This window comes from Mastomys coucha, unplaced genomic scaffold (assembly GCF_008632895.1).
Source record: "Mastomys coucha isolate ucsf_1 unplaced genomic scaffold, UCSF_Mcou_1 pScaffold16, whole genome shotgun sequence".
Lineage (NCBI taxonomy): Eukaryota > Metazoa > Chordata > Mammalia > Rodentia > Muridae > Mastomys > Mastomys coucha.
In genome coordinates this window covers 41,006,222-41,031,404 of record NW_022196898.1, presented here as the reverse complement: position 1 = coordinate 41,031,404, position 25,183 = coordinate 41,006,222, and the positions used below count along the sequence as shown (strand labels likewise).

The 25,183-nt window shown below is 42.2% G+C and overlaps 1 protein-coding gene across 8 annotated transcripts in view; it reads left to right on the top strand.

Moving 5' to 3' along the window:
• LOC116093329 (sperm mitochondrial-associated cysteine-rich protein-like) overlaps positions 1–25,183 on the top strand; it is a 36,548-nt gene that overhangs the window by 9,784 nt on the left and 1,581 nt on the right. For 2 of the 8 annotated variants that reach the window (XM_031374661.1, XM_031374663.1), the window contains exons 2-4: positions 5,804–5,926; positions 14,492–14,660; positions 24,495–25,175. In XM_031374661.1, the coding sequence (XP_031230521.1) occupies positions 24,518–25,175 (658 nt within the window). In that variant the 5' untranslated portion in view covers positions 5,804–5,926; positions 14,492–14,660; positions 24,495–24,517. Of the gene's footprint in view, positions 1–5,803; positions 5,927–6,682; positions 6,920–11,632; positions 12,309–14,491; positions 14,661–23,501; positions 23,554–24,494; positions 25,177–25,183 lie in introns of those variants that run through there. The other 6 variants (XM_031374662.1, XM_031374666.1, XM_031374664.1 and 3 more) reach the window with 6 other exon arrangements.

Genomic DNA, 25,183 nt, shown 5'->3' with positions numbered 1-25,183 from the left:
ATATATATGCATATATATACATGTATATAGAAGAAAGCAAATAGATGCACATTTATCACTCTGGCAAAAACAAAAACAAACCAAAACAAAAACCAAAAAATAATTAATTCAAAATGGATCAAGAACTGGAACATAAAGCGAGATACACTGAATTTGATAGAGGACTAAGTGAGGGATAGTCTTGAATTCATTGGCACAGGAAAAAACAATCATATATATATATATATATATATATATATATATATATATATATATATACACAAATAGATCCACATTTATCACTCTGGTAAAAAAAACAAAACCAAAAACAAACCAAAACCAAAACCAAAAAAAAAATTAATTTAAAATGGATCAAGAACATATGTATATATATACATATATATATATAATATATATGTGTGTGTGGGTGTGTGTGTATAATGTAAAGAACTAAAAAAAGTGAACAACAAAAACCAAATAGCCCATGATGTCTTTGTTCTTAATATCTGAGTAGTATTACATCGTGTATATAAACTACATTTTCTGTATCCATTCTTCAGTTGTGGGGCATATGCGTTGTTTCAAGTGTCTGGCTATCACAAATAAGGCTACTATGAACATAGAGGAACGTGTGTCCCTGTGGCATGGTGGGGCATCTTTTGGGTATATACCCAAGAGCAGTATAACTGGGTCTTCAGGTAGATCTATTTCCAATTTCTGAAGATCCTCCAGATTGATCTCCAGAGTGTACATGTTTTCAGTCCCACCATCAATGGAAGCCAACATGTGCTGTCACCTGAGTTTTTGATCTTAGCCATTAAGGTAGAATTTCAGCGTCGTTTTGATTTGCATTTCCCTGATGATTAAGGACTTTGAACAGTTCTTTAAGTGCTTCTCCATCATTCGGGATTCCTCTGTTGTGAATTATTTGTTCTATACCCCATTTATTGATTGGGTTGTTTGGTTTTTTTAGAGGTTAGCTTCTTGATTTTTTTATCTATTTTGAATATTAACCCTCTATTGGATGTGGGGTTAGAGGAGAGTTTTTCCCAATCTGTAGTGAGTTTTGCAGGCAAATGGATGGAACTAAAAGTCATCCTAAGTGAGGTAACTCAGACCCAAATGGACATGCATGGTTTATACTTACAAACAAGCAGATATTAGCCAAAATGTACAGAATACTCAGGATACAATCCACAGAACTCAAGAAGGTTAAGAAGCCAAAGGGCCCAAGTGAGGATGCCTCAATCCCACTTGGGAAGGAGAAGAAAGCAATCGGGGGTGGAGGGGGGCAGAAGGAGGGAGGGACCTGGGTGGGAGAGGGGACAGTGATGGGAAGAGGGAAACATGATCAGGTATTGGGGCGAACAAGAGTGAAGCTCTGAGGGCCAGCAGAAAGAATGGAAACAGGTAACCTCAGGAGGTAGGAGGTTGGGGGAGTCTCTAGAATGTACTAGATACCTGTGCAGTGAGAGATGCTCAGGACTCAAAGGGAGGGACTTCAGATGAAATGCCCAACAGTGGGGAGAAGGTTAGGGTTAGGGTTAGGGTTAGGGTTAGGGTTAGGGTTAGGGTTAGGGTTAGGGTTAGGGTTAGGGTTAGGGTTAGGGTGGAGAGATGGGTTTGCCATCCCACAGTCACAAATTCTGACCCAGAATTGTTCCTGTCTAAAAGAACTACAGGAACAAAAATGGAGAAAAGAATGAAGGAAAGGAGGTTCAGTGAGCGACCTAAACTAGGATCCAGCTAGCTGAAGAGAAGTGTCCAAGTAATGATACTATTCTGATGTTATAATGTCCTCACAGACAGGAGCCTAGCATGGCTGCCCTCCAAGAGGCCCAACAAGCAGCTTAAGAGTCAGATGCAGGTTCTTACACTCAGACAAAACACAGGAGCCCTGTGGTTGAACTAGGGAAAACCTGCAAGAAGCTAAGGAGGACGGAGATCCCATAGAAAGACCAGCAGTCTCAACTAACCTGGACCCCTGGGATCTCTCAGATACTGATCCATGAAACAGTCGTCATACACTAGCTGATGTGAGGCCCTTGACACATCAGTAGCAAAGAAGTGCCTGGTCTGGCCTCAGTGAGAGAAGATACACCTAATTTTCAAGAGACTTGAGGACCCAGGGAGTTGGGAGGTCTGGTAGGGTGGGGGCTGCAGGAGTGGGGACATCCTCTTGGAGACAGTGAGAGAAGGAATAGGATGAGGAACAGTTGGAGGACAGACCTGGAGGGGGATAACAACTGTACTGTAAAAATAGATTAAAGAATTATAATAAAAAACATAACTAGGATACAGATCTAAAAGAAAAAGTGTTTTGAAAAGATGAAACATAAATGGTTGAGAAACAATGAAATGTTCAATATCTCAGTCATTAGGGAAATGCAAATCAAAACTACTTTGAGATTTCATCATACACCAATAAGAATGGCTATGATCAGTAAAACAAATGGTAGGTTATGCTAATGAGAATATGGGGTAAGAAAAATACTCATCCATTGCTGATGGGAATGAAGACTATGGAAATTAGTGGGCCAGTTCTTCGGGAGGCTGGGAACAGATCTACCTCAAGGCCCAGCTATATCTCTTTTGGGCATATACCCAAAGAATTCTACATCCTACTACAAAGGCACTTGCTCAACTATGTTCTGTGATGCTTTATTGACAATAATCAGAAATTAGAAACAGTCTAGACATCTGTCAGTGACACTGGATAAAGAAAATGTAATATTACTCAGCTATTTAAAAATAAATTCATGTAATGCACAAGTAAATGAATGGAGCTAAAAAAAATAATTATCTCTAGTGAGGTAACAACCCACAAGACAAATGATATATATATTCACTTATATGTATATATAAGCAGGTTACAATCCATATAACCACTGATGTTAGGTATAAAGTAAGAAATGAGGGCACATGGAAGTGATGGATTTCATGAAGAATGGGAAATTATCTATATAGTTATGGATGGATGAGGGTGAGAGGAACTGGAACAGGAAGATTAAACAGAGAGAGGGATGGAAATGTGGGAAAGAGACAGGATACAGGGAAGGACAGCTACTGGTCATTTTAGGAGTTATATGCAAATGTACTTCAGTAGAGTGTGTATGTGTGTGTATGTCTGTGTGTGTGTTTGTGCATGAAAATCTAAATGGAACCATCAAATAATGCAAGATGACAAAGCCCCAACTGGATGGATAACTCTCACCACCAAATAAAACCTTCAGTGCCAGAAGTGGGTTACATCTAATTCAACTATTGCCCAAAGGGGCCTCATAGAACCAACCCCTCAAACATCCCAAGGAAGAACAAAGACTTTTGTTGCTTTCTACAAACTGATAGCACTGCCCTATTGCTGAAGGCAACACCCACATAACTTGCCAATCAGGGAGAAGTTGGGGTGGTGCCCACTCAGAGCCTTAACCCCTACTGAGTGGAGTTTACTATACTGGTAGGTATTCTGCAACCTAGCAGAGAAGAAAAGTAAGCAACAACTCAGCTATAAACCTTTTAACCTACAATATGCTGGTGCAAGAGTGGCACAAAAGTTGTGGATTTAACCAATTAATGTTTAGGTGGATTTAAGGCCCACTCTACGAGATGAAACCCATGGTTTTGACAATGCTTTGGTGGTCAAGAAACCGAGACTTTCTAGGCCTAGGGGAAAACCAAATATTACTTTTCTGTTAAAGGAACATAGCCATAAAATGACTACTAACGTCCTGCTAAACTCAATGATTAGTGTCATCAGATTTGCTCAGACATTATTATAGAGGCTTCCTCCTGTAGTATATGGAAACAAATATAGAGACCTACGACTAGATAATGTGCAGTTTTGAGAGATCTCAGAACACTCAGTCCTAAATGAAATGTCTCTATCAAATCCCTCCCCTCTGGGCTCAGAAAACTGTGTGGAAGAGGAGAGAAAAGACTTAAGAGCCAGTAAAGATGGAAGCCACCAACAAAACAAGGCCTTTTAAAGACAATAGTGCTGTGAACGTACAGAGTATGGCAGTAAGCACAGGTCTAAGCCAGAAAGACTTATGTGTGTCCAAGTGTCTTGTCTCTGCATCTGTTTCTTATGCCTTTTCTTTGGGTCCTTTTCTTCTCTTTGTTTATTCACTTGTTTGCTTTGTTCTCTTTTTTGCCTGGGTTTTTGGTCTTGTTTGTTTGGTTGGTTGGTTTTTCGAGACAGGGTTTCTCTGTGTAGCCCTGGCTGTCCTGGAACTCACTCTGTAGACCAGGCTGGCCTCGAACTCAGAAATCTGTCTGCCTCTGCCTCCCAGTTGCTGGGTTTAAAGGTGTGTGCCACCACTGCCTGGCTTGTCTGTGTTATTTATTTTATTTTAAATGCCTGTTATTTTCTAATGAGAGAAAGGAAGGACATGGATTTGCATGGATGGGGATGTGGAGAGGAGCTGGGAGAAGCTGGGAGAAGCTGAGAGAGGGAAACTATGATCAGAAAATAGTGCATTAAAATATATTTTCAACTAAGAAATAAACATTTTAAAATTTTTATTGATTTTTTTGTGAATTTCACTCATGTACCCCAATCCTGTTCATCTCTCCATTCCTCCATATCTATTTTCTGCATTTGCAGTCTTTCCCCCAAAAGAAAACAAAAGATAAAAAGAACAAAAAAAGAGAAAAAATAGCATAAGAAATGTAAAATAAAATAAAACCTTTCACTGTAGAAGCTATGTAAATCATGATGTATCACACAGTATACCTTTTCGCCTAAACAGCTTTCCTTGTCAATGTTCATTACAAGGAGTCATTGGTATGGTTCAAGGCCTCTAGCTTCTTCTACACTATTAACCTTCCCTGGGGTTCTTCTCAGATATCCTGTTGTCCTGTGTCATGGAGATTCTGCTGCTTTGGTTCTGCAGGAACATCCTCATCATGCCCTCCAGCTGTTCATAAATGGGGTAGAAGTTGGGGTGAGCCAACTCAAATGCCTGGATCTGAGCCTGAGTGGTGTCTGTGTTCTCTAGCCTACCAGTTTTCCTGTACTGGTGCCAGAGTCAGCTTTTCTACTTGGCCCAGGCAAGGGGCAGGACCAGCTCTCCTGCTTGTGGAGGTCTGCAGGAGGCAGAATGGGCTATACTAGGCTCATTCCCTCAGGAGGGTTCAACCATGTTCATGCTACCAGGGTCAGCATACCAACTATGTGCAGCCCTCAGACATCAAGATAGGTCTAGGAGGCAGGCCAGACCAGGATGTCCACATGGCCTTTGGTGGTAACATGGGACACAGACATGGGACATAAACATAGATTCCCTGCTGCTGAAGGTCCAATCACAGACTCAGACACGGCTCTCAGTGGCAGCACAGGCCTGGACTTCATCATGGCTTCAGGTGGCAGGGCAGGTTACTCACATCAGGCTAATCCTCCTCAACTTTCACTTCTCTAGTTCTGCCTTTCTTCATAGTGCACACATCTTTCCCTCTCTCTTTCTCTACCATCTTTCCACCACATACTTGCTTATCATATGTTGTATGATGGTTGTGTGACTCTGGGTTTCATAAATCTTTAAAAATTAAAATTAAAATCAAAATAAAAAGAACAAATTAGAGCTTAATACTAGTGAGAACTTAAACTACCTTAAGACAATTATAACGTATCAAATTGGTAGAGAACAATGAATGTAATAATCATTGATCTGTGAAGTTGCTTTGAGAAATTTGTGCAAATTATATAGGAGGTACTGAATATCTGCATAAGAATAACAAGTAAAAAATCAGATATAGAAGTTTGGTATTCTAGAGAGATATATGAGCCAAGAAAAAGGATGATTCTCCAAAATTCAATTTACAGAGGCGTCTGTAGTCTTTGGACTGGATACACTGCCATCTGAAGGATGAAGCAGATGGTGAGAACCATCAACCATGACTTAGGATATGATGCCGGTTGGAAGATCTTGAGGACCTACCTGACCAGGTCTGAAGCTTTCTGTCACTTCTGTGGCTTAGTGTCTTGCATATGTGAAGGACAAGTCTTACTTCTAGAAACTCCTGTTACTATCTTTAAAGAGGCTGGGGTAGAGGAAGGGGCAGAGCAAATATAATCCATTTGTCTAACTGCTATATTAGGTAATGAAATTGAGTTTAACTTCAAAATCTGCCACTGGACGGACTGATCTGAACTCTGGGAGTATCCCATGAGAGGCCCATATCCTTTGTGTAAATTCTTCCAGTGGTTGTAATTGACATCAGGATATAGTCTGAGCTCTTTCTTACACATCCAAATCCTCAGCAGAGCTTCTACCTTCTCTTATGTTTTGGTCTACCTCTCCTCCTTACTCCTCACTCTGACCCTGCCCTAGGAGCTTGGCTGCCAAACAGTCCTCTCCTATTCCCTATACCAAATATTTTTACATTTTCCAGATCTAAATGGAAATGTCTTTTTTACCTGCCCCTATTTTATATGGCTATTTACCAAGTCTCAGTAAACATTGCTTTTTCCAAGAATGGCTGTTTCTTATCTTGCTTTTTAAGATACAGTGTATCAATACTAAACAATACTATCAGTCTAAACAATATAGGTTATGCTTTAAACTGTTTGGGGGGGGGATAATAAGATGCTGTGAATTAGCTAAAGAACTTTTGGACTTTGGCAAGAGCAGCCAAGGACAAGCAGACAGTTTAACTTTAACCAGCAGTGGGCAAAGGTGAGCCAGCTGGCTAGTCATAGAATCTTGGGGAGAGTATTATGATGTCATAGAAGAGCTGAGAGTTTAGAGGGGAGGGGAGCAGAGCACTTGGGTCAGAAGACTTTGGCTTCTGATAGTCATGGACTCACTAGACTGCTGAGGAAGATCCAGCATCTATCCATCTGCTGAAAACATCCAGGAAACTACTTTCAACAGCAGGAATCAAGTATGGAAATGCTGAACTAAGAAGAGCCCGAGGAAGAATTGTGCTGCCAGATCAGGTAACACACACAAGCCTTGTCTTATTGAGTCTTCTTTCTCCGACTTGTTCCTTTACTCATCATTTAGTGATGTCCACATAATACTATACAGCATGTAAGGTACTAGAAGAGTAGCAACATGAAAGTATCTATGCTGATTAAAGAGAGAAGCAGAAAATCAACTGTGGGAGTACTCTTATAAAACACTAACAGGTTAATATTTTGTGAAAGGAACTTTAAGAAAACATATGGACTTAGCTGATGACCAAGGAAGTTTATTTGATTGATACTTACATAGAACCTCAGGTTTGAATAATATTTAGTGAGAGATTAGAGTGGCTACTGGAGAGATATTCTTAAGAATGGGAAGCCATTCAAAGATCCTAAAAGGATCCAGCAGCCATCTCTTCTGAGCTAGCCTAAGAAGCATGAGAGAACAGTAGCCATAAGTGAGAGAGGATGCCCAGAGAGGGCGGCCCTACTAGGGCCTTAATGAACTTGGATTTAGGTCAATCCTCACTAAATCAGAATAGCAGAAAGACTTGAGAAAGCAGCCCTGGACCTTCACCTTGGAGTTAAGACTTCTGGGGCAACCTTAAGAAGGGGAGATATGAAGTCAGGGAGAAGCTTGTTCTGAGGGGAAGCAGTAGGTAGTAGTAAGGTTTTACATGGAGGAGGCTTCAAGAGGGTTAGCTATTCCTGCATAAAAGGAGAAGTACCCCTCTGGAGGGGAAGAGAGTAATCAGAATCCAACTAAATACAGTATAACAGACTCCTTGTACCAGTTGACAAGATGATGGCAGCAGAGCTGGTTTGGGATGGACTTGTATCCAATGTGGTAAGACTGCTCAGGGATTTGTCATTGTCTCCCCTATGTTATAGTGGACTAGATTGACTCCTAGCCTATTAGCCACCTCTAACACTGAGAATTTGTTCCTCTATACCCAACACAGGGATAATGGTGTATGTGTGGTGAGGATATAGCTCAAGAGCTTTGTACTGGGATAAGAAATATGTTGTAGAAACAGCATGTCTAGACCTAGATAAGTGGATGGATCCTTACAATCTGGACTTCTCAGTCACAAGGAGGCTCTGAATTGTCCTTTCAGTATACCATCCTTCAAGTTAGAGGAGGAAGGGAGAGATAGAGATAGATAGATAGATAGATAGATAGATAGATAGATAGATAGATACAGAGAGAGGCAGAGACAGAGATAGAGACAGAGACAGAGGCAGAGAGAGATAGAGACAGAGAGACAGAAGCAGAGAGAGAGGGAGACAGAGACAGAGACAGAGGTAGAGAGAGACAGAGAGACAGAGGCAGAGAGAGACAGAGAGACACACAGAGAGAGGCAGAGAGAGACAGAGACAGAGAGACAGACAGAAAGAGGCAGAGAGAGACAGAGACAAAGAGAGGAGATAGGTAGAGACAAGGAGGCAGAGAGAATAAATAGTGGAGCAGAAATACATTCAAAGAGAAGCAATAGAAAACACAGGGTGTTGGATCCTCCTTTGAGCCTGGCCTCAGGTTGAGGACCTTAAAGGAGTAGATGCTAACAAGGTGAAGAAACAGATAAGGGACTTCCTGTAGATATACACCTCCAAATTCACTGCCTGAGGCTTCATGAGCTCCACAACATGTACTTTGTGCAGAATTATTCTTCAAACTCACTCTCTCTCTCTCTCTCTCTCTCTCTCTCTCTCTCTCTCTCTCTCTCTCTCACACACACACACACACACACACACACACACACACACGTACACTTTCTGTGAAATATCGTTTAGCCAAGATGGTAGAGACTCAGACACTCATCACTTTTTCCTAGCTGGCCTAGTGTCTACTACTATGCTAATGTATCTGCCATTTTTTGTTTGTCCTTATTACTGACCTCAATCTCAGGCAAGTCTGGGCACTGCTAGGCAGATCTGTCAGCTCAGCCCCTTTGTGACATCTCTTGTCCAGGGAGGGATTGGATGACTTAGCTCACCCTTACACCTTAGTAATGCTGCTCCAGGATCATCCTCTTGATACAGAAGTAGAAGTTTCTTAACAAAGGACAGAAAACCTTTATAACTGATAGACTTAGTCACAAGAGGATTAAAAATCTGTCCCCCAAAGTAACACCCTTTCCAAAAGGAAACAATCTTGACAGTTCAGCTTCATCACTGAGGGAGAAACTCAGGAGTGTGAAGGGTTGATATCCAGTGGATTTTCCCTCTTCACATTTCTGTTCCTGCTGCTACTATGGTTCAGGAGATTCAGAGCATTCTTGGGCCTATGAAAGTCTTCACTCTCTACATCCAGGAATACAGAGGATCCTCCTTGGATGCCAGGGGCTTTCAGAGTAAAGATCACAAAGTTGAGTGGAGAGAGAACAGGTAGGACTGAGCAATTAGCTTGACAGAAAGCCACTGTCTCCACAGGGTGGAGGTAACAGCCACACCTAGGCTCATTGGGACCCAGTTTGTCAAGTGTAAACTGGATTTAGGTCGAGCTCCCAGATGGAAAAGGAATGAGTCTATGAACCTGACACCCATCCTCCAAGGACAGCCAAGGCCTTGTATCTGCTATGATGTCATAAAGACTGATTCTTATGGCAATATAGGTAATCTTACAGGTGTCTTTAATAACCACCAAATTCAAGAACTCTGCACACTTCCAGGGCTTTCCACCTATGGTAACAAGTGCTATCTGGTAAAAATAATTTGTAGTTTCTCTCTCCAGGAGTCCGTGCATCTTCTGGACAACAGAACAAGAAGATAGTCTAAGTATTAGGGAAAGGAATGGATGCGATGCAGTTGGAAGGGTCCACTCCAGGAGACCAAAACCTTAGCAGAACAGGCACCATTAGAGAGAGGAATTCTTCACCCAGGTCTCAACTGAAGACCCTAATGAGAAAGTGTAATTAATCTTAACTTGATCCAACTCATAGGCACTGTCACAGACCTCAAACTAATTCCCTTCTTGTATCATCATAAAAGAGCATGAACACACACACACACACACACACACACACACACACACACACACACACACACACGTGTTCATGCACACTCGCATACACATGAATATGAATGCCTACAAATACATCAATATTTGGTGGCATTTTAAAAGTTTGTGCCAGAGGGTATTTTTTAAAAATCCCTGTGGGTGCCACAGGTTGGGAGGGTGGCTGAAAGTACACTTAGGCAGTCTGTGCTCCAACAATATCTTCCTCCACCTGGGTGACAGGGTTCTGGCAGGCCTGGTACCTACCCAACATAGATGTACGGTTTTCTGTACTGAATATACATTGAGTGTACAAAAATAACCTGATTCCTTAGACATCTTCTTTCCAGTTACATGATAACCCTGGGCTCTCTGCCTTTGAATTCTTAGTCACTTTTTGACCTGAGCTGAAATAAAGTTCTTTGATATTTCACTATTTACCAAAGAATAAAATCATCGTAAGTTTTGAATGGTTTTGTTTGAGGTCTCTCCAAGGTCAATTCCTTCCTCCAAACCCTTGATGCTGCTTCCTTAGAAAAGAGATAATAGCTAGGAGATGTGAATGGAACTGCCTCAGCCTATGTCTTATAGAGCTAGACCTTGTACTTTAGCCTTTGCAATGCCTGGGTCACTGACTTATTAGTGCCTTCTTGCTGACACTAGCCAGTGGCAGCTGATAGCCCATGTTACGAGGCTCATGGAATGATGTGGAACGTTCAGAAAGGGAGTAAGAGTGAGTGACTTTGAGAATCCTGTTGTACCTAGGTTCCTAGAAACCACATTTAGACCTGAATATACACATGATATGGGGTAAGATGGAACCTGTTTTGAATCCATTTACAAACCACTGAAGTAGATGTCTGAATCTCAGTTGCCTTCATATTTAAACTAGTGAATAAAATGCTCACCTTTTAAAAAGTTCATTTATTTTTTACACTCCATATTCCTTTCCCTGCCCCCCATCTATCCTCTGACTGCTCCACATCCCATACCTCCTCCCCACCCACCTGTCTCCACTTGAATGCCCCCACCTCCTACCCCACTTGTTCTCTAAATTCCCTGGGGCCTCCAGACTCTTGAAGGTTAGGTGCATCATCTTTGAATGAACACAGACCCTCTACTGTATTTGTATTGGGGGCTCCATATCAGCTGGTGTATGCTGTCTGTTTGGTGGTCCAGTGTTTGAGAGATCTCAGGGTTCCAGATTAATTGAGACTCCTGGTCAGGATTGCTCTTCTCAGCTTCTTTCAGCCTTCCCTGATTCAACAGGGGTCAGGTGCTTCTGTTCACTGATTGGGTGCAAGTATCTGCATCTGACTCTTAGCTGTTTGTTGGGTCTTTCGGAGGCAGTCACGATAGGTCCCTTTTTGTGAGCACTCCATAACCTCAGTAATAGTGTCAGGCTTTGGGAGTAATCAACATTAGATGAGATAAAGCTTATGACGTGAGTCAAAATCAGCCTAAAGGCCTCTTTACCCTTGACTAATTATCTATAAGCAAATTTATCACATATTTGTTAACTTTATATTCTTTATCTGAAAATGGCTGTCTAGTAAGGAGCAGACACATAAATACCTGTGACAGTGCAGATGGGCACTATCTGTGGTCTCTGAGAGGGCCAGCCATACTTAACCAAGGTCTTAGTTTTTACCGTGGAGATTGACATGCATTTGGAAACCAAAGAAGGTGATGATGAAAGCTGACTTCCAGATAGTCATTTGAATATTCTTTTTTTTCCCCCCTAGGAACTCCGACTCTAAAGAAGATGAGCGATTCATCCAAAACCAACCAGTGCTGCCCTCCTCCATGCTGCCCACCAAAACCATGTTGCCCACCTAAACCGTGCTGTCCACAGAAACCACCTTGCTGCCCCAAGTCCCCATGCTGCCCACCCAAATCCCCATGTTGCCCACCAAAGCCTTGTACCTGTTCTCCCCCCTGTGTCTGTCCGGCCACCTGTCCTTGTCCGCTGAAACCACCATGCTGTCCGCAGAAGTGTTTGTGCTGCCCTAAAAAGTGCACTTGCTGCCCACAGCCACCTCCTTGCTGCGCTCAACCTACCTGCTGCTCTTTGGAGAACAAGACTGAGTCAGATTCTGATTCATCTGGCCAAACTCATGATAGGGGCGCTCAAACACCACAGTCCCCTCAAAGTACTCAGAAGAGATCAAGCAAGTAGACTTTCCCTGACACCATGCCCTTTTTCAAAGGGTATAGGATTACTACAGGTCAGGCTAAGACTATGTTGTAAAGATGCTGTTTTCACAATAACCAACAAGTCCACTCAACCATAAGCTACCATTGGACCTAACCATAGGCTACTATCGCAACTGGAAATGGAAGGTAGAAAAGGATAGAAACATCTTGTCTAGTGATCCTGACATTTAGATAGCAAAGAAATAAAGGAGCAAATAAAAAGAACATTGTTTCCCTCTCCTTCATTTATAAGTGAAGCTGTCTCACTAGTCTAGCCTAATGAAGTAAACTGAGTACATTCTAAGACCTGTAGAGACAGAAAACGTATGTACAAGGCACAAGCATTTGCTGAAAAGAGTAAGGCATACTCTTTGGTTAATTTTTTGCTGAGTTCTGTTGGGTTCAAAGGCCATGGCTTTGAACTCAGGGTCTTATTCAAGCTAAACAAATTCTACAGCTACATTTCTGGCTCCTGTCTTGCTTTTAAAGTGAAAGTTCCATATCACAGGAACCCTTTCAGTCCTAGGTAAAGGGCGGTGTCTAATTTCTAAACCACAATTCTCTGGAGAACTTTTGATTCTCGATGAAACAAACATCCATAATGCCCCAATAGGACCGCAGGGCCCTATCATGCTTTGGAAGCTTCAAAAACATAGGACTCAGCAAAATTAAGCTGGCAGCACCAGGTGAGGCCTCTGGTGTCACGCTGGCTCTGGCGCAGAATAAGCTGCTGTACGTCTCCTGGATCTGTTTCACACTTCAAAAGAGTTTGTGGCATAAAGGGATGAATCATTTTAAAGTATGAAACAGAGGGTCTGACAGGCCCAGCTCTTGTCACCCTTCCTGATGCCAGGTTCCTAGTTCATTCTAAACTGCCACGGTATTAAAGCAATTTGCTCTCAGACATTTTTCCATGCATCTGAGTGAGCAAGAAAGGTAGAAAGTAATCTACAATATCCATGCCCATGTCTGTCTGTGCTGCTTATGTGTGTGCCTGTGTCTATCTGTGCTGCTTGTGTGTGTGCGGAGTGGCGCACCTACCTTTTCTAAAGCCTTCACTTTGCATTTGCTCCTTTGTGCTGCTTGCCTAGCAAGATCTATTTTTGATCCTTTGACTTTGAAGTTTTAATTTTTTTTCATAGAATGAATGCTGAGAAAATTAGTCCTTCAAACCATGTCTCCCCAATGCCCCTAAGCATCACATGTGAAGAAGCCCAAACTGAGATATGTATATCTATAGTGTATACAATTTAAGTCCCTTGGACTTAAGGAAATTAAGTTTATTTATTGGTAAAAATGCACCTATGAAGGACAAAATGCTTCCCATTTAGTTTGTATAAACTGTGTAAACCTTCAGTAAAAAAAGGTGGGGGAAGGGACAGGATATTTCAGCAGTTTCCCAAGTGACTTACAATGTTTGGGTCATTCTAAGGTGGTTCTTAGAATATAGGCTGAATGGGTAAAATCTTAAGTACGGTCTAAAAATAAAATGTAAATATACACAACCATACTTCTCCATGTTGCCAAGAGCAAAAGAATGACAAATGGAGAGATGAAGATTATCATGCTATGTGGAATAAGCCAAACTCAGATAAATATCACAAGTTCTTGTATACACATAGCGTGAAAGCTGTAGGTGACTATTTGAATTAAAGGAATACCAGAAGGGAAGGCAAAGCAAACAAAAGTGGTAGGGTGAATATGAACAAAATGTGTGAAGGTTATTACATCATATACCAAAAATTATTTCCAGTCCTCAAAATTTCCCCCATTGCAGGGTTTAAGAAAGTTAAAAATCCACATGTCCACTTAGTAGCATAGTCTTTTGCCATACTGGTGTGAGTGTTGCCTTCATCCATAATTCAGGATGCAAGATGGCCTCTTGAAGAGAAGGAGAGAGTGTATTATAGGGCTTATTACCATGCTCAGGATGATAAGAGTGGGAGTAGATCTTGGCAGAACTGACCACAGGATCTAGTATTATAGAGGAATAGCACAGGAAAGCCTTTCACTATCGCTTCCCTACTGGGGTTTGGTCACAGCTGGGAAGACTCCATTCCTCACTCCAGATTTCAAATGTCACTCTCCCTGACACATAGAATAGCCCTTCTTGCCCAGTTCACATTCAACATAGCAGTCTCCCCTCCAAGCCAAATCAATATGCATTCTATATGCTCAGTTTGGGTCAATTCCTACAAGTATTCCAATATTTAAGCACATATCAAATTGTTCATTTCACTTTTATTCCTGATTAGAAAATTCATCAGAACATATATATGCTCTAGTTGATGGATATTTGGCTCCTTTCCAAGATTTGGCTGTTACAAAACTCTTATGAATCTCAGCACAGGTACTTCTGTAGTGGAGTATGAAAAATTAAGGATGAAATTATTTATTTTTGCTTAAAGTTATAGGTTACAGCCCGTCATGATGGAGAAATCAGAGATGCAGGACCATGGACATCTTGTTATACTCTCTTTGTAGAAAGAAAGGAGACTGGAACATGAGAGCTAGGACTCAGCTCAGTTTCTCCTTTTCATTCACCCTGTAAAAAGGTACCACCAACAAACTTTTAAGGTAGGTCTTTCCCTCTCAATTAAGTAAATCTAGACATGTGTAGAAGCTTTATCCTAGGTCATTTGATTCTTTCGAGTTTACAATCAAGATTGATTATCATAGGTTGCCTTTATCAAGATCCCTGAGTTCCACATTCCCTAACACAAAAGCCATTCATGATCTTATCTTTTAAAATACTTAATAGTATGTATATTCAATGGTACACAGTGTGATCATCTTATATTTTGGGTACATTGTGAAATGATTGCCAACTTCAAATTAACACCTCCATCACCACCCTTCCTGTGCCTGAGATATTCAGCACTTACTCATAACTGGAATTTTATGCTAGTTTATAAACATCTCACTCCTCTTACCGACTGCAGATTTAACTTTCTTATATCTTATACCTACAGCATTCTTTTTCACTATCTGCCTCCCCTTGCTGCTTCAAATAATAGTCTGCCTTCCAGGACCCTCCATCCATCTTCCTGCAGTGTTTCCTAACTTTAGGAAGTTATTTTAATTTCTCTGTTTCATTGACTTCCTTCACATCTCCATGATGTGGGAAAGTCTTACCTGTGGGGATAGTCTTCTAGCCTCTTTCTTCTTTTGTTAACATTCATTCCTTTGGCTATTTCTTCTTAGATAATGACTTCAAATATCATTCTCAGTCTATAACACAAACCTCTTTGCCTTAGTTTCTAATGTGAATCTCATACATGTGCTGTTTCAGAGCTCATAGCTGAGATTTCTCAGGAAGCTGCCCCTTCTGTAGTCCCTTTGTTTCAGTTAACCATGGCTCTATCCTATTATGTAGGACTAAAATGTCTGAATCATTGTTGGCTTCCAACTTAGGTTTTATCTATTTCTTCTGTTGTTAAAAATCACTTGTAATCTGACTTCATACTTTTATTGATACTACCCTACTTCTGAAATATCGATAAAATCATACACTTGCCTCTTACAGCTTCAACTGATTCTATTCTTGTCAGGAAGATGTTTTCAAAATGAAGTTAAAGGGCGTCACTGCCATGTTTCTCATTTCAGTCACTCCAAAAGCCAAAGTTGCTGAACGATTTTCCCTTCACAATCCACCTCTACTCACTCTACCAGCCTTATCTTATTCACACATGCCCATTCACATCAGCCTTCTTGCTGGTTCCAGAAGACTTTTGTCTAATATTATTTGCTGCACTATCTCATTCTCCTCCTCCATTTCAACTGGTACTGACTTTCTCTCTTTCTTCCTTTCTTTCTTCCTTTCTTTCTTTCTTTCTTCCTTTCTTTCTTTTTAGATTCTTGCTATGACTATTTCATTTAAAGTATCTCCCCATGTCCTAGACCTCATAAGCTTTTCTTGCCATGTTGTTCTACATAGAATTTAATAACATATGCTATAAGTGCCTGGCTTGTTTTACTTATTGCTGATATGCCACATGGGAATGAAATCTTCACACAGTAGAGATGTTTCCCTGTTTAGTTTAATGTTGGACCACTATGGCCTAGAATACTGGCACAAGAATGCTGTCAGTCAACAGTAGTTAATGAAATCCAGTCACTAAGCAGAAGCTGAAAAAGGAATTTCCAGGAGAGATAATAGGAGTCTAAAGGTGCAGAAGTAAACAAAGGCGAAAGCAGAGGCTTATCTCAGGTTTGCCTTGCTTCCCAGTACCCCTCTTGCATCTCTGTGTTATCTTTTGTGAGCCAAAGGGTCATCCCCTTAGCATTCTCAGTGTGGTAGGGCATGTTTCAGGGGCGACTGGGCCTGAGATTCCTGGCAGAAATGCTAGGGTGGGGTGAGGGGTGAGTGAAGTTGGAGCAGAGCAAGCATATACTTGTCTGAGGGAGGAAGCTTGATTCACTGCACCCTGACCTCTATCCTCCCCCTGCCTTCTTCACTCTGCATGAGTTTTCTAGCAAAACCTGAATAGTAGGAAAATAGTCCTTTAGCTGCTCCAGCACTTTCCATCTTGTCTGCAATGTGGCCAGTAGTTCTGTCTTTTTCTATGGAAGTCCTAGGTGCCACTTCAGGAATGGAAACAGTGACCTGGGAACAGAGAACAAGACTTGATTCACTTTGCTAGTAGTGAGATGGCTGGCAAGTAAGATCAGGTGCTGTGAAATCTGGGCTACTCCTCTATAATAAGAAAGGGATTAAAAGATATTGAATGAGAGTGGATGGGATAAACAGGCTTGGAAGATTTATTTCCTTTAAATGCCTCTAGGGACACTTTCACAGCTCAGGGTCTGTTTGATACAGAGCATACATAGTCCAGAGGACTCCCTTGGGGTGGCATTGAATGCCAACCTTCTCTGTTAATAAGCCTGTCTATTTATTAGGCAAGAAGTTCCCTGAGATAGGTCTGTTCTAAAACAGGCTTCTTGAGGCCATGTATTGTATCCCTCTGTCAGACTGGAAGACAGACTAGGGTCCTCAGCATCCTGGCATACATGAGATTCAGAGACCTGTAACCTCTTGGCTGAGTGACCCAGTTTGAAGTGTGTGTAAATGAGCGGGGGAGGAAGGTTGATAAGCAGGATTGATTTGCTGCCCTGCGTAAGAACGACTCATCTGAAGACCAAGAGTTTTATATGGCTTCATGACAAATCATCTACAAATACAGAGAACAAATGAATGGGGTCAGGAAAGGGCCACACTGGGGAATGTTCTACCAGAGGCTCACCAGGTCTAGGATGTCAGTTCCTATTAGTACAAGCTACTCCAGAAACAAGCATTATTTCCAGATCCCCTTCTTAGCACATACACACATTCATCTGACCTGGATCTAAGTGCTTTCTATAGCCACTCTCAGAAGTAATTTTGAGAGCAATTAAGGAGTCAGGAGGCAGCTGGGACAGGATCAGGTGCCCCCTGCACACACCCTAATAAGCAAGAAAGAAGTGGTAAACTAGAGCCCCAGCCTACTTCTATGTATTTGTATGACAATTTAAAGATTCTCCTGGCAGAGGCTCCATGAATGGACTTCTATGACTGCCATTCTATTACCACTGCTGTGTCCCTCACCCAATCTTTCACTCTAGGACCTAGGCACTCCCTGTCTGTTCTCTACTACACTAGACCTCTCCCACTCCTCAGGCAATGCCTGTACATACACACAACCTAAAACCTTATACTCCGTGTCTCTTATGGCATCCATCTTATCCATTCCTTCATTTTCTCTGACTGATATAGTCCTTTCCATCCTTCCCTGACCCATCACACTAGGACTATGCACACACTCCTCATTCTATTCCTTGAATTATTTTTCTATATCAAATCTTAATCCCAAATCACTATTTCTCCTCTGCCTACATGGGCCCCCCAGACCCATCCATGTCCCATCATGCTCTTGGAATACAAATCCATTTTAATTTATTACCCCACTGGGGGCAAACATGACCTTGTTAGAGAAAGAAAGATGCCATGGTATTCTATGATGTGCTACTTGTCATTTTAGGCCCAGTAGCAGGCAATAGATAGATCAGAAAATTAGAAGGCAAATGACTTTGTTGCTCTGATACAATATTTTGCTTTCTTTTCTTTTTTTTCATTCTTCCTTCCCTTCCTCTCTCTCTCTCTCTTTCTCTCTCTCTCTCTTTCTCTCTCTCTCTCTCCCTCTCTCTCTCTCTCTCCTTTCTTTTTGGTGAGACTCATGTGTTCCAGCCTATTTTGAAACTTATTATGTAGCCTGAGCCTGGCCTTGAACTACTGATTCTCTTGCCTCTTCCTATCAATTGCTGGGATTATGAAAAAGGCATGATAAACTATGCCTGGCCAACGCTTCATGATTTTCAAGAGAAGAATAAGAAAATAAACCTTGATCATCTTTAAAAATTTGTTTCCTAAAAATGCTCTTATTGGGCAAGTAGCACACTATATGAATATCATCCAACATGTGTAATGACACCCAAAAAGAAAGCAGCCAGTATCCCGAGCACCAATCATATATTAAGTATACCTATTGCCTCACCAAATCCTTACAGGAACTTATGACTTAGAGGATGTCTCCGAAGTCATGTACTGAAACCCGTCACACTGATCAAATCCTATTAAGGAGCCTGATAGGGATGAGATGCCATCAGAGCAGCAGCCATGGTGTCTGGCTTCCACTTTAGCCCTAGCTTACTGTAGAACTTGGACAGCTCGAGCTTCTGTTTTTCAGACTTAGTCCCTATCTGTTTAGGAAATGGACCCCAACAACAGAGATAATGTTCTCTGAAGAAGCTGCAGCACTCTAAACTCTTCAGAGGCAAGTTTTCAGAAATCAATTTATTCTCTGACAATTTCACACATTTTGGTCACATTCATCCCTTCACCTTCTCTTATCCTCTGTTCACTCCTGCCTTCATTCACTTTTGCTAACCAAGTCTCCACCCCATTCTTTTTTGGGGAAGGAAAAGGACAGAGCATTCCCTTTCTCCTCTACTCAAAGTATGAATCTCCCACTCCACCAAATTTCTTTTCTCCCCAAACCAAAATAAGAGTCAAGTTTTTGTTGTTCTTGCCATCATCAGGAGGAAAACTGGGTATGTTCTATAGTCACACTACTAAAAGGGAAGGGCCAGCATTGGAGACCTAAAAGTGAGAATGAACAATTTGGCAGGCCAGCTGCCACCAGACAAAGTGATATCAGGCAAAGCAGGTCAGCTCATGCAGGTACACACCAAAGTCCAGAAAGGAAAAAAAATCAGTCCTGTGTTAATTCATCTCATTTCCCTCAGACTCATTCTCTCTGGAGGGTGAGAATTTCAACTGAGAAAACAGGGTCAGGTTCAGCAGGCAACAGAGGCAGGCAAGGAAGACTCCAGAGGTATAAGGGGCAGGCAGGGCAAGCTGCAGATGGAGGAATGGTATAGAAAACAGTACCTTGATGAGCAGAGGAAAGGAGCTCATCATCCTCTGAGCTGCTCTACACTAGACAACTATAGACAGATGCTGCAGGACAATGCAAGATGGGAATATTTTGGCCCAAATCATCCCCCTGAGACCATCATCTTTCCAGTACTAGAAACTCATGAAAAGCTATTCTTAACAATTCTACTGCCCTCCAGCACAATTTATTTCCAAAATTAATTCTTTTATGCCCCCACCCCATGTACAAATAACCAATAACTAAAACAGGCTGCTCAGGAGGAGAGATAAATCTAGTATTTTCTTCTTGTAAAAGAGATGGCTGGGATTTAAAAAAAAAAAAAACCTGAGGCACATCTAGGTCAGGGCCTCTTCATGAGTTATGGGAAAGCTCACCTTCATTAAACTGGGCAATTTGTATAATTTGAATTGTATAGTTTCTTGGACTCATCACAAAGGTCTGAGAGTTATAAAGTCAGTCACAGAACACATTGAAAAAAATTGCCTTATTAATATGCATTCCCAGCCCCTAAGTGGGGAAATCCTAGGGCAGAATATGGGGCCTTTGAGCATTAGAAGTCTGGGGCTTCTTCAACCCCTCCTGCAACTACACACATGATTTTGGGCTTTATCCTCTGCCCTCATTCCTACACCCTAGCTTTACCCAGTGGTTAAACACTCATGCACGCATACTGTATTTTCTGAGTTATCATTCTCTGAATCAGCGGGTGGGAGGCAGATTGTGCAGATACTGAGCCTCTGGGAACCCATAAGACCAGTGTGACTTCTTGAACAGTCTGCTGCCCTGGCACTGTCACAGGTTGAGGAGAGACAAATTCTTCCTGTGTGAGGTCAGAAGTAGAGCATACGTGCTCGTGTGAGAATGCTTGGTTACTTCTTCTGGAAGGGTGGGGAATGCTTTCTTTGCTATAGAAAGTAGTATACTTCATCTTCTACAGAGGAGTGTTCAGGATGCCTCATGGCTCTGGGAATAGAGAAAGCCTGGCAAACTTGTTTTAGAGGACAGGGGGATCATGCCAGTCCTCTATCAGTTTAAAGAATACACCCCGGAAACATAGGGAATTTAGTGTTGTAAACAAATCTGCTTAAGACGAAGATTTGATGCTCATCAGGACAACTATGGGGAACTGGAAAACTTCTCAAGACTAATTAGAAATGAGGTTTTATCTTTACATTATTTTACTATATTATTTTTGTATTATCTCACAAAAAAGTGTTAATGGATGAACTCCACAAAATAAGCTATTAACTGAGCACTAGAGACAAAGTATAAGCTACAATTCAGCCTTATTTTCCTGACACACATTTTCACACACATGAAGATAAGTTGAAATTAAAATACTAGAAAGTTGTTATCTGTAGATATGAGATTTGCTGTCATGTATTCCTTCAATTAATACTGATTAATGTTTTAGTGTATGAACTGATTTTGATAGGTCCTCGGGACTATGGAAAGCACACCCAGTATATTTCTCTCATGGTATAACTTGTTTTTTCAGTGGAAGATAGATAATAAAAATGAAATAAATGTAGATAAAATAACTAAATTTTATTAGTTAATTAAAGCTAAAGGCAATCTAATAGGGTAGTCAGAGGAGTATGTTGGTCAGACCCCACCATTCCTGTCAGAGCCTGAATATATGTCACAGCACTGAAAGGGAGCCTGTTGGTAGAAGGGACAGCAGCAGGTGCATAGTCCTGAGGCAAGGCACTTTGGATGCGCCCTAGGGACAGAGGACCTGGAGAGAGATTGTAGCATACATGTCAAAGAAAGGGTAACATGTGCCAAGACAAAGACAGAGGTCACATAAGCCAGGGCTTTTTGAGTACAGTAGTGAATCTGAATTTTATCAGATGTGTGTTAGGCCACCATGAGCATTTTGAAGGTAGGTGGATGTTTAAATTCCCACTCTATAATGTTTTCTAATCTATTTTTAGGAAATATTTTCTAATGGTGGCCTTAATACCAGCATTCAGGAGGCACAGGCTGGTGTATCTTTGAATTTAAGGCCATCCTGCTTATAGAGCTAGTTTCAGGAAAGCTAGGGGTACACAAATAGACTATGTCTAGAAACCTTGCCCCCTGAAAGAAAGAAAAAAGAAAGAAAGAAACAAAGAAAGGAATGAAGGAAGGAAGGGAGGGAGGAAGGGAAGAAGGAAGACAATGTTCTGAGGTGGCAATGGACAATTTGGTTCTGAGCTTCTGTGGTATACATTTCCAAAAATAATTACAGAAAGTGTTAGTAATCGTCATGAAATGCAATGCATTCATCATCTCCCATTGCTACTCTTTTCTATTTCCCTTGCCTGAAGTGAACCAGGAGACTTTACTAGCATGGTATCATTAGGAACTTCTATAAACACACTTTGGGTAAGATGTGGAGGCTGGGCAGTCTGTGGCATAAAGCAGGAGGAATATAAACCTCCTTCTTCCATTTAATTGATCTTTCTCAAGATATGGCATATGTCCTTACAGAATCAAGTTATGTTATATTCAAAGTACAGATGGGCTCATAGCACAATAGCATGCTTACCATATGTCCCTTCAGACGTGACTCCTTATTGTACCATAGATCTTGGCCTGGCTATCCCCAAAACCACAAATTTTCTCATTCTATGCCCTTAGAAATGAATACACTAAGTGTATTAGTCAGGGTTTCTATTCCTGCACAACATCATGACCAAGAAGCAAGTTGGGGAGGAAAGGATTTATTTGGCTTACTTCCACATGGCAGCCAGTACAATTGACCCCTTGTCAACTTGACACACAAACACATCACTATTAAGCCTCAACCCTTATGTTCTTATTCATCCCCAAGATCTAAAGTCCCACAGTCTTTACATATAAAATTCAAAGTCTCTTAACTGTGGGCTCCACTGAAATACGTTCTTCCTCCAGAGGGAAAAATATCAGGGCACAGTCACAATCAAAAGCAAAACCAATGTCTGGGATCCAACTCTCGATCTTCTGGGCTCCTCTAAGGGCTTAGCCGGTCACTTCTCCAGCTCTGTCCTTTGCAGCACACAGCTTGTCTTCTGGGCTCCAGACGCCTGTACTCCACTGCTGCTGCTGTCCTTGGTGGTCATTCATGGTACTGTCATCACTAAAACACTGTCTTCCGCTGTAACTAGGCTTCACCAATAGCCTCTCATAGGCTTTCTTCATGGTGCCAAGCCTCAGATCCTTTGCATGACCCCTTCAGTCCTGGGCCATCAATTGCAAACCAATGCTGCCCCTTCACCAATGGCCTTCCATGGCCTCTCACTGTGTCGAGCCTCAGCTGCTCTTCATGACCCCTTCATGCCTTCAAAACCAGTACCACCTGGGTGACTCTTACACATTACCAAGTCCTGCTGCACTACAAGGTACAACCTTGGCTATCTCTGGAACAGTCTCTTTGCTCTCAAAAAACACTTCCCAGAAGATGTCACCTCAATGATACTGGTCTCTTCTTAATCGCCGCTAATTCCTTAGCTCCAGCTAACTAGCATCAATAGTTCCAGTAATGCAAAATTTTAACTTTAGTAGTTCTAGTATCTTGTTAATCATAGCTGATACTTCAGCCCCAGCTAACCAGAACCACAGAATCTTCACATTCAAAACAACATGGCCCTGATAAGAGTCTTTAATCTTCCCTCTGAAATTTCACAAGCCAGGCCTCCATCTCTGCACTATTCTCAACATGATCTTCCAAGCTCCTACACAACATCCCATAGAGCTCTTAACAACTAATGGCTCTTCTAGCTCAAAGTTCCAAAGTCCTTCCACAGTCCTCCCCCAAATATGATCAGGTTGTCACAGGAATACCTCACTAGTTTAGCGCTAGAAATGGGAGCCCTGGGGATGTGGGGGTTTGCTGCCTAAGTTATCGGGTGACTCAGAAAGGAAGGAAGTTGACCAACTGGAGTGGTGAAACCAGTCCACCACCCCCAGCCTGAGAAGGATGGTAGGCGGGAACAATATAAAGGGCCCCATTGGTTGGTCACTCAGCTCAAGACTCTGCTGGAAGCCTCTGCTTTTTCCCTTCTGTGAGTTTGGTGAGTGTTTGCTGCTGGGGCCTTAGTTAGTCCTGTAGGCTCCCAAAAGGCCAGAACATGCCTGTGGGTGTCTGCTTAGAGTTGGGGTAGATACTGCTCTGAGCTAGATTCAGCTGTATTACTTATCCTCTAAGGAGGCAGAGAGGTGTGCAGAGGGAAACAGGCTGTGGTACTTTTTGTATTGAGAAAGCCATGGAAGCCAGGAGTGGAAAAATTCTATTAGAAGTACAAGACTTGGAATAACAAGCTCCAATTCTCAGTGACTCTCATGTGGCCCCTCACACTTCAACCGTAGTCCTGGGACTACAGCTCACATTCAGAAGATCAAAGAGAAATGAGCCTTCAGACTGAATAGGGCAACCTGCTAATTTTGGGAGAAAAAAAAAAACAAAAACAAATTTAAACCCAGAGAGACTATGTGAGCTGCCCAGAAATCCAGTATTTTTGTGGAAGCTGGGCCTGCAATGTGCTAGGTGACTCCAGTCTGAGGCTGCTACAATACCAGGTTCCTTTCAGCACAGAATCCCAGCTCTCCTTCAGCACAGGCTCTAAGCTTTCCAGAGCTCTGGAGTCCTCTGTGAGACTCTTATTTTTCTAAGGTTTCCTTCACACTGTGATAATCACAGAAACTATCTTTCCAGGATCCAGGAAAAGACCAGACAAAAGCAAATTAATTAACAGGCAGCCTATTCTTGCAGAACCTCTTTGTAAAATGACTCCTCCAGTGAACAAGAGAGCTCACTGGATAGCATGTCCTTGCCCTCACCATTTCCACCCTGACTCTTTTCTGCTTCTGGGATTCACAGCCTAAGGAAGTGCTAGAGTGCCCTGTTCAGGAGTAAGGATGCCAAAAATCCGGGGCATTATGTATAATCTGTATATTCAGCAGTTCCTCTATTTCCCTTGCCTTCAGTCCAACCTCTGACCTTCCTGCTTTTCAGTTTGATCTACAGAAGCTTCCAAGATGTCCCATCAACACACACTACCAGTGACTGTTCCAGCTGCGGTTCAGGAATCTCTGAAGACTGTGTGTTCTCCAGATCATACCCAGCAGGAACATACAAAGCAACCAACTCCACTTCCTGCACAATGCCAGGTCTTCACTGAGACTCAAGAGAAGGGCTTTCCCAAACATGAGAAGGGGACAAACCCTGTCAAGGATCTGCCTGAGCAACATTGTGAGCACCACCAGCAGGCAGGGCCACAAAAACAGCAGCTGCAGGCAGAAAAGCCACAGCAGCAGTTGCAGGAACAGGAACTGCATCCAGAGAAGCAGCAGCCACCACAGGAATCCCAGGGGCTCCTGTGCCTGGGACAGCAACAGCAGCAAGAGCCACAAGAGCAAGAACAAGACCTCAGACAGCACTACCAGCAGCAGCAGCAGCAGCAGCAGCAGCAGCAGCAGCAGCAGCAGCAGCAGCAGCAGCAAGATGTGCTAGAACCACAGGAGCTGCATCTGGGACAGGACCAGAAGGAGAAGCTGCAGGATCCAGAATTGCATCTGGGTCAGCAGCAGAAAATTCCAGAGGAGCAGGAACTGATTCCAGGAGAAAAGCAGCAAAAGCTGCACCTGGGACAGAGGCATCAGGAGCCACAGGAGCAGGAGCTGCACCTGGGACAGAGGCATCAG